We start from the raw sequence: 10,234 nt of genomic DNA on the forward strand, positions 1-10,234 counted from the left end.
GTCACGTGTTCATTTCCTTGTTGATATCTTTAAATGTTTTGCTTAGTAGCGAATTGTGATTCACTCACAATGTCAGAGGGACAGATGAAGGCAAAGAAAAAAGGGAAACTATAGCTCTATAAAACTAGGGATAGTAACTTTTTTCTGTAACACGCTCATCAGTGCACATGATGGGGAAAAGGCTAGTCACAGTCAGCTGCAGACATATAAGATTAAATCAATGATCTTCTCTGAACCGACACACTCTTATCTAGATGTTACCTGGCCCCATATCAGATAACACAGCTAGTGGAGATTGTGTGTGCTCAGAAAATACAAAGACTTTAGGCCTACACTGAGCTCAATTAATGTCCAAATAGAAATCACATCATGACAATTATTTAATATACTTATTCTAGATTATGAATTTCTTCACTAAGGTGGGAAGCCCAATGTCCTTTATCTTTTAACTAAGGAGGTAACATATTATATTAAAAGTGAAAACATGTTTTGAGAAATGTTTGCAAATTGATTGAAAATGAAATGTTTACACCCGAGTCAATAGTTTATAGAGGCACCTTTGGCGGTGATTACAGCTTTTGGTCGTCTTGGGTATGTGTGTATCAGCTTTGCATATCTCGATTTGGGGAGCAGCGGTGAACAGCAATCTTCAAGTCTTTCCACAAGTCTGGGCTTTGGCTGGGCCACTCAAGGACATTCACATTGTTCTGAAGCCATTCCAGCATGGCTTTGGCTGTATGTTTGGGGTCATCTAAGGTCGTTTGCACTCTGAAGCAGGTTCTCATCAAGGATTTGTCTGTATTTGGCTCCATTTATTGTTTCCTCTATCCTTACCAGTCTCCCAGATCCTGCCGCTGAAAAGCATCACCATAGCATGATGCTGCCACCACCATGCTTCACGGTAGGGATGCTGTTAGATGGGTGATGAGCTGTGACTGGTTTCTCCAGCCAAAGAGTTCAATTTGTGTCTTATCAGACCAAATAATCTTTTGCCTTATGCTTTGTCTTTCATGTGCCTTTTTGCAAACTCCAGGCATGCTGTCATGTGCCTTTTTCTCAGGAGTGGCTTCCGTCTGGCCACTCTCCCATAAAGCCCAGATTGGTGAAGTGCTGTGAGACTGGTGAAATGCTGTAGAGACTTGTTCAGTCAGAGTAGTCAATGGGTTCTTGGTCACCTCCCTTCCAATGATGGAGACCATTGTGCTCTTGGAAACTTTCAACACTCTAGAAACTGTTTTATACCCTTCCCCAGATATATGCCAAATCACAAGTCTCTCTCTTTCTATTCTGGTTAGAGCCCGTTTCTGTTCTGTGAAGGTAGTACACTGCGTTGTATGAGATCTTCAGTTTCTTGGCAATTTCTCACATGGAATAGCCTTCATTTTTCTGAACAAGAATAGACTGACGAGTTTCAGAAGAAGGTTCTTTTTTTCTGGACATTTTGAGCCTGTAATCGAACCCACAAATGCTGACGCTCCAGATACTCAACTAGCCTAAAGAAGGCCAGGTTTATTGCTTCTTTAATCAGGACAACAGTTTTCAGCTGTGCTAACATAATTGCAAAAGGGTTTTCTAAAGATCAATTAGCCTTTTAAAATGATAAACTTGGATTAGCTAACACAACTTGCCATTGGAACACAGGAGTGATGGTTGCTGATAATGGGCCTCTGTACGCCTATGTAGATATTCCATTAAAAATCAGCCATTTCCAGCTACAATAGTCATTTACAACATTAACAATGTCTATGTATTTCTGATAAATTTTATGTTATTTTAAGGGACCAAAAAATATGCTTTTCTTTCAAAAACAAGGAAATGTCTAAGCCTTTGAACGGTAGTGTATGTAAATTAGATATTTCTGTACATCATTTTAAGTAAATGTGCTAAAAAAAAAAATTTAATCACTTTGTCAAATTTCGAAAAACATGTTTTCACTTTGTCATTATGCGGTGCAGATGGGTAAAAAAAAAAGATTGAATCCATTTTAAATTCAGGCTGTAACAAAATGTGGAACAAGTCAAGGGGTATGAATACTTAGCAGTTAGTGAGTGCTACAGGCCTACCACACACACATCTGAACTCTCCTTGTAGCCATTTCTGAGGGAGATGTCATTACATGATTAAGAGGAAGCCGTCAGGAAACCGCTTAAGCCCTATTTCCTGTCTGTTGCCATGGTGACAGGCCCACTTTTACAGTTGACTATCTCTAGTCAGTTTATTTTCTCTTTCCTCCAGCAAGAAATTAACACAAAGGTGCAGGTGTCTTTGAATCCCCACTGCACACTATGGGCTTTTATCTGTTCAGACTCTCCCTTCAGTTCAGCTGGGCCTTGGTCTGACCTCTCACCCTGACACCTGAAAACAATAATTGGCTCAAAGGCCTTGGCCCCATTGGATGGAGCTTTTGTTTATGGGTTGAGCCTCAGCAGGCTGGTCCAGCTGGATGTCGTTCACATAAACCTACAGATAAACAGAGCTTTTGAATCAGGAAATGGCCAAGCCTGTTAGCCTGTCAATGTAAACACACAACACACTTCCCTTAGTAGGAATTGTTGAGATTTATCAAATGCACCCCCTATTTAACTCAAGATCTGAGACTAGGATATCTGGAATATACAGTTGCTAGCGCGGGGGGGTAAAATAAAAAGGGGGTAAAATAAAACTTTTGGGGGGGCTTTACTTGGATCATCACGCTCTAGCGACTCCTTGTGGCAGGCCAGTCGTCAGTTGAACTGTGTTTTCTCTGACACGCGGGTGTTAAGAAGTGCAGTTTGGCGGGTCATGTTTCAGAGGACGTATGACTCTACCTTCGCCTCCCGAGTCCGTTGGGGAGTTGCAGTGATGAGACGATCGATATTTGGAGAGAAAAAGGGGGTCAAATAAAATGTTTTGGGAAAACCTGCCTAACCCTGGGATAGAGTTTTACTTTTCAGAGGAACAATTACACAAATGTTAATGACAAAATGTTGAGTGTTTCTGAGTGGCCCAATGTCAGTTCTGACTTAAATTTGCTTGAAAGTCAGAGGCAAGATTTGAATATTGTTGTCCATCAATGATTCCAAAACAAATTTACTGAGCTTGAGCAATTGTGACAAAAACAATGGATATACCTTAGACTAACTAAGTTGTGCAAGGTTGGTAGACTCTTATGATTCACAGCTGTAAGGTCTGCCAAAGGTGTTTCCAGCAAGTATTAACTCTGGGGTGTGAAGACATACACAATCAAAACATATTTGGTATTTTTACTTATTTTTATTCATTTGGGAAAAATCCTATAATTTTCTTTCACTTGAAAATCAAATGTAATGCCTTTTTTGAATGTATTTTAAGGCAGCAAAATGTAAAGAATGTACAAGGGATGTGTAGACTTTCACTATGCACTGTATTATTTTACCTCAGTCTACCTATGTCTATGTATTTGCTTTTCACAAATTCAACATCAATTGAAACTAAGACAACACAAGGAGAGATAAAATCTATGGCTACCAATGCAAACAAAGCTGGTAAATAGGTCTTATATAGCCATCAGTCTTTACTGACTTCCCTCCATTTCAAACCAATGTGAGCTCAGTATTTTGAAATACTGTTCATTCATGCCAATGTAGTTATAATACAGTATACACTCCATACGGTATAATCCCTTAATACTGTACTATGTCACCAGTGTCAAAATTACAATGACAAAAGTAAAGCAGTGAAAATGTTAAAGGTTTAGGATTAACAGATGAACTATATGAATTTATACATTGCTGGAGAGCAGAGGTGACATGGAGTCCATTGCTGACAGAAGCTGCATTCCTGCAATGATGAACACAAAAAGGGTTAAGCCGCTCCCCTTTCAAATGACCGCGTTACTGGATTATTGCTAAATTCTTTCTGGGGTTTTCACTTGTCAGGACAAGCAGAGGCCCACTGTCAGCAGATAGAGAGAGATAGAGAGAGAGAGAGAGAGAGAGAGAGAGAGAGAGAGAGAGAAACAAAAAGAAACAGGGAGACTGATAAAGTATGAAGAGGGATGAAAGCAAGAGAGAGATACTGTAGTTTGAAGAGGAACAAAAGTTTTCATTTGAATTTTAGAAGGAAATACAAAAGAGAGAAGGAGAGAGATAGAAACACACTAAGGGGTGTGTCATAGCAATTTAGTTCCTCAAGGAAGTACAACTGAAATGTATCTTGAGACGGTGGCGAGCAGCACAGATAGATGCGACACAGAGGGATTTTATTTTATTTTCACCTGGTAAGATGAAGGGATTCCATTAACGAGTGCTCAATGCTGACAACCTGAACCACGTGCCCTGGGGACTGAGACGTTTGACACGAAGGAGGGAGGGGGACTCTCTCACACACACACAGGTAAGAAGACTCTCAGGGCTTTCTCTATCTGATAACAACTCAACCATGTCTTTTCTATGCACAGATAGCTCTACCTTTGACAGAAATAACGTACACTCTTGCAAATATAACACTTGTGTTATTATTATAGCGAGCTTGTCGTTTTTTGTTACATCTTTAAAAACAGTTTAGACCTATATGGATAAAGTGAGAAGGAAGGTGGTACTGAAGGACCAAATAAGATCATGTGTGAATTCCTCTTCGATACTTTTCTAAGTTACACTCGACTTGGGAGACGTATATGTACGTACACTCAGAGTCATGCTGGAACAGGTACAAACGGAACCCAGTCCTGACAGACAGCTGTATAACTGAGGAGAGAAACCATCTGTGCCTGGTGTAGCTTGCACAATCAAACAAGCTGTGGACTTTCTTTTCCTCTACTAGCCTACACAAATTGCGAGTGCCAGAGAGCCAGTCAGAGCGAAAGACAAAGACATGGAAATGACACATCAATGTGTTGGACAGACAGTAAGGAGTAAAAATAAAAATTGGTCACCACAAACTAACTGCTCTGTTTCGCTTCCCTAATAAGCCAGCAGAGTTGTGTGTCAGTCTTGAACAACAACTCCTCAAAGACTTTGAGAAATGTTACAAGACTGACAAAACATGTGCAAAAATCATACTGTATGAACACTTTTGAATGAGAAACTGCCAGCATCAAACAGCAAGCATTCAGTCCAACATCATTGTTAATGAAGCAATACTGTTGTGATGCCAGTTTTTGGTCCCTTATTGTGCCACATGCTGAACCTGCACACACACGGGACATAGCCTGATTTAGAAACCCATACCAACTAAATGCTGAGAGAAAAACTGGACAGTTCCGCACTTTGTGAGGTCCTCTATTGAAAAGAAAGGCCTGGACCTGAGCTCAGGATAATGGCACCAGGAGTGTGTTCAATGAGGTGGTAGAACTGCACATATTCTCTGTTTCATATGATTAAAAGTCATGTCCATCCTATATGATATATTTCTATCTGAAATACCCTGAACATTTCGCCCTTCTGAATAGACACTATAGTAACTGGGAGGCCTCAATGCCCCATAATACCACTCAAGTCTGGTGACATAAGCCTATAGGGCTAGTGTTAGTGGAACATGTCTGCTTGACCTGGTGTTTTATAATAGCAGCAGTAGAAGTCACGTTCTGTCCAGGGAAGTGGAAGGGACTCCCCAATTCCCCTGCTAAGCCCTGTGGGTACACACACACACTCGTACACACACACCCTCAGCAGTCATCTACGGAATGCTAAATATTTACCTCTCCCACCCCGCGCATAATCTTACAATCAGCGATCACTATCTCCAAGTCAGTCAGCACAGCTCTTCTTGATCCACACAACCTGCCCTCCTAACACTGGAGTCATGGAAGACCCGCATTGCTTGGCTTTTCCAATTCCTGAAAATGTACTAATGTCTGGTTTCATAAAATTGATTCCTTTTGTTATAGGAGAAGTTAGTGCTCTTCCATCCATAGCCTAATGGATAGCAACTCAAATTGACCTTCTTGAGTGCTCTCTAAATGTGTACATAGTCATTGTTGCTGTACTCCACATGAACTGTGTAAACATAAAAAGCATTATCAGTCTGCCCTGTGCTGTCCATTACAGGAGAGTGTTTTTTATTGTACTCTGGGCTATCGCATGAAGACAAAAAATCGTATTTATTACTGTAAACAAGTGACCCTTAGCAGACTAGTTAAATAAACAGAGTGAACTTTCCTTTAAGCCCAGCCAAAGAGCCAGCTGTCTCCAGCTGTGGCTACATATTTCTGGAGGGAGGCTACATGGCTGATGGGTGCGCACGTCTCTCAATCCACACTGGGCTTTTCTGCACTGGAATGAGATTGAGAGTGAATCTGAAATAGCTATCATGCTGTTCCACTTCCATTATCATCGTTAAGGGAAATTAATCTAATGAATGTTCCCGCAGAGAGCGGAGGCTTTGTACTGGAGCGTACCATTACAAATGTGACACTGGATATGCATGTAATAAAAACCCAGTGGGATGTCATATGGGAGATGTGTGTTTGCTGATTATGGAACATAGGCTATTAGCGAGGTATGCCTATTAGTACGTCAGGATCATTTGATTTATTGGTGGAAATGTCACTGGCATTCAGTGCTTACTGCATCAATTGTGAGTCAGATAGACGACTATCATTAGGATCACGCACGCATGCTTCGAGTACACACACACCTGGACCCGTATTCATAAAGCCTTTCAGAATAGGAGTGCTGATGTAGGACCATTTCCTGTCTGTCAATATAATATTTTTCATTATTATCCAAAAGCTTAAACTGATCCTAGATCAGGACTTTGAGACTCTTTGTGAATAAAGGCCCTGAAGCAATTTAAAAAGACCCATATGTGTGAAGGCCTTGTTGCCACTTAAAGGATACCTCAATGTAAGACCTTTTGCCTAAGGGAGGATTCCAAGACAGTAAATATACACTCTTGGGGAAAAAAGTGCTTTCTATAACCTAAAAGGGCTCTTTGGCTGCCCCTATAGGAGAACCCTTTGAAGAACCCTTTTGGTTTCAGGTAGAACCCTTTCCACAGAGGGTTCTACATGGAACGCCAAAGGGTTCTACCTGTAACCAAAAATATTTTTTCCTATGGGATAGCCATTGGGTCTAGGGCCACGACTTGCTCCATTCCCCTGTTCTGATGCAATCTAGGAGCACTTGTAGAAACCTGCCTGAGCTATGCAGTCTACCTGCCTCTCACACATACTTGTCCACACAGGCCTTAAGTGGGGATTCAGCCCTGAAATTATAACCACAGGATGATTGTGTATGCTCTCAACATGTAACAGAAACCAATGGTAGGAATTGCGTAACCTTTTATACATAGTTCATACCCATTTTTACAATGTTGAAAATGATGTCGAAATGATGTGGCCACAATGTAAAGATACACAAATAATTATCTATTTCATCCATGTATAAAGGCTTATACTAAAAACTGGTACCTTCTGAGCATTAGACTATGTGTTACATGTAGGTTAGGCCCAATTCCATAGGTGTACCATGGAACCTACTGTGTTAATATGATATTGAATACATCAAATGAACCTGCAACACAGCTGCATGACAAAGCTGCTGGTGTGTGGTGCAACAGTTGTGTGTGTTTACGTGATGTAGGTACACTCATGTCCTCCCATGAGGGTTAGCTCTCTGTATCTTCACTCCCCTGACAGGGACACAGTGTGGGGAGAGGCTGTAGCCTCGGTGGGTATTACCCAGTGGTGTAAAGTACTTAAGTAAAAATACTTGAAAGTACTAATTAAGTATTTTTTTGTGCTACTTGTACTTTACTAGTAATATTTTTGACAAGTTTTATTTCACTACAATCCTAAATAAAAGTATGTACATTTTACTCCATATATTTTCCCTGACAACCAAAAGTACTCATTACATTTTGAATGCTTAGCAGGACAGGAAAATTGTCTAATTCACACACTTATCAAGAGAACATCCCTGGTAATCCCTACTGCCTCTGATTTGGCGGACTCCCCAAAATACATGCTTAGTTTGTAAATTATGTTTGAGTGTTGGACCATGCCCCTGGCTAGTTGTAAATTTAAAAAACAAGAAATTGATGCCGTCTGGTTAGCTTTATTTAAGGAATTTAAAATGATTTATACTTTTACTTTTGATACTTAAGTATATTTTAGCAATTACATTTACTTTTGATACTTTTGAAAACCAAATACTTGTAGACTTTTACTCAAGTAGTATTTTACTGGGTGACTTTCACTTGAGTCATTTTCTATTAAGGTATCTTTACTTTTACTCAAGTATGAAAATTGGGTACTTTTTCCACCATGGGTATTACCCATGGAACATCCCCTGGGCCTAATGTATGTCTCAGTTGGATGCTCTGTGATACGAAAACAAAACACCCAGAAAACTGAACTGAGGGAGCTCCTGTGGCACGGCTGAGCTATGAGTTAGAAATAACATAAGCTATCTCTGCTCACTTCTCTCTCCCAACCCCCAGGTAAGGATGGAGTCGTTCAACTCCAAGGATATGGCCATGCAGGCCCAGAAGAAGATCCTCAGCCACATGGCCAACAAGTCTGTGGTCCATATGTTCATAGACGACACCAGCAGTGAGATCCTGGACGAGCTCTACCGTGTTTCCAAAGAGTATTCAGGCAACCGCTCAGAGGCCCAGAAGGTGGTGAAGGACCTGATCAAGATAGCGTTGAAGATTGGCATGCTGTTCAGACACAACCGTTTCAGCCCAGAGGAGCTGAGTCTGGCCCAGGACTTCAAGAAGAAACTACATCAAGGAGCCATGACAGCCATCAGCTTCTATGAGGTAAACATGCCGGCATCTTGCATAACTCTATAATGATTCAGTGAGTTAATTGATCATAGACCTCTATGCATTAACGGCTCATCATTCTCTATGAAAACAGATAAGACAATGACAACATAATAACAACATTGTTATCCGATCTCTATTTCCCACACCTTCTTGTTCAGGTGGAGTTCACCTTTGACAAGACAGTAATGTCGGAGATCCTGACAGGATGCAGAGATCTGTTGTTGAAGCTAGTCGACTCCCACCTCACGGCCAAATCTCATGGTCGCATCAACCACGTATTCAACCATTACTCCGATCCACAGCTTCTGACCCAGCTGTACAACCCTGATGGACCATTTAAACCCAACCTCAACAAAATCTGCACCGGCCTCAACCGTCTGCTAGAGGAGGGGACGTTATGAGAGTGTGAGCAAGTCTATGACTGTGAGAGAGACACTGGGAGATCTGCTTGAAGGGGTCTGCTTAGAACTCAAGAGAGGACTGTGGAAGGACAGGAAGTGTCCATGCTCCAAATGAGAACTGCCGAGATTTGTGACCCAAGATTTACTTGATGTAGTCACTCACTGATCTGTTATTTTCCAAAAAGGGTACTGCCCAGAGTGAAAAAATATGAGAATATGCAGGATGATGTAAAGTTAATGTCTCCTGATGAATTGTGTCTCCACGAATGGAGTTCCTGGAAAGTCAGGATTAGGTTAAGATTGTGTCAACCACCTGATTTTATACAGTGGAATTTCCGTCCAAGGTTTCACATACTCATTTACTATTCTAGTTTTTATGTATTTTTTTCTCTCTCGCTCGCCATATTATGTACTGTATAGGGAAAGATAAACCTCAAGGACTGCACAATACTGACTGACAGAATGAAAACAAGGGTTAAAAGCAAGCGGTGAAATATAAGAAGAGTACTACCATCTAGTGGTCTAGCTGGCAATGACTCAGTACTGCATGTATCGAAGAAAATATTAAAGCTTATTTACAAAAACAGTGCACATTTATTGTGGAGATACAAGACAGTCATTTTATAAGGCCTAAAGAGAAACTGGATTGGAATATTTAAGAACTGGCGAAAAAATCATTTGGGCCTTGTACATCATAGGATTGGAAAAAAATAAACACCTTGTAAATTAGTGCCTTTTTTATTGTCTATTTGTGAATATATTGACTTCACATCTTTAGTTAATGTTATTAAATGTACAATGTTATTAAATGTACAATATGTGCAATTTATCAATACATTGACAGCAATGTGTACCTACAGTACCAGTAAAAGGTTTGGACACACCTACTTATTCAAGGGTTTTTCTTTATTTTTACTATTTTCTACATTGTAGAATAACATTGAAGGCATCATAACTATGAAATAATACATATGGAATCAAAAACAAGTGTTAAACAAATTATATATTTTAGATTCTTCAAAGTAGCCACCCTTTGCACACTTGGCATTCTCTCAACCAGCTTCCTGAGGAATGATTTTCCAACAGTCTTGAAGGAGTTC

The 10,234-nt window shown here is 40.4% G+C and overlaps 1 protein-coding gene across 2 annotated transcripts; it reads left to right on the top strand.

Moving 5' to 3' along the window:
• Positions 1-3,904: 3,904 nt before the first annotated feature.
• On the top strand, positions 3,905-9,863 carry LOC106580940 (tumor necrosis factor, alpha-induced protein 8-like protein 2 B). Of its 2 annotated transcripts, none has more exons than XM_045702927.1 (3): positions 3,905-4,352; positions 8,398-8,724; positions 8,892-9,863. In XM_045702927.1, the coding sequence occupies exons 2-3, from the start codon at positions 8,407-8,409 to the stop codon at positions 9,132-9,134; spliced, it is 561 nt and encodes a 186-aa protein (XP_045558883.1). In that variant the 5' UTR covers positions 3,905-4,352; positions 8,398-8,406; the 3' UTR covers positions 9,135-9,863. The 2 variants fall into 2 exon arrangements, with proteins under 2 accessions (XP_045558883.1, XP_014018005.1); XM_014162530.2 differs by having other exon boundaries at positions 3,906-4,353; positions 8,401-8,724.
• Positions 9,864-10,234: the final 371 nt, after the last annotated feature.

This window comes from Salmo salar, chromosome ssa02, assembly GCF_905237065.1.
Source record: "Salmo salar chromosome ssa02, Ssal_v3.1, whole genome shotgun sequence".
NCBI classification, from domain to species: domain Eukaryota; kingdom Metazoa; phylum Chordata; class Actinopteri; order Salmoniformes; family Salmonidae; genus Salmo; species Salmo salar.

Bases quoted from the DNA above. Each gene is read 5' to 3' on its own strand.
- LOC106580940 (XM_045702927.1), top strand. From the start codon at position 8,407: ATGGAGTCGTTCAACTCCAAGGATATGGCCATGCAGGCCCAGAAGAAG. The intron at 8,725-8,891 runs GTAAACATGCCG...CTTCTTGTTCAG, and splicing joins CAGCCATCAGCTTCTATGAG to GTGGAGTTCACCTTTGACAA.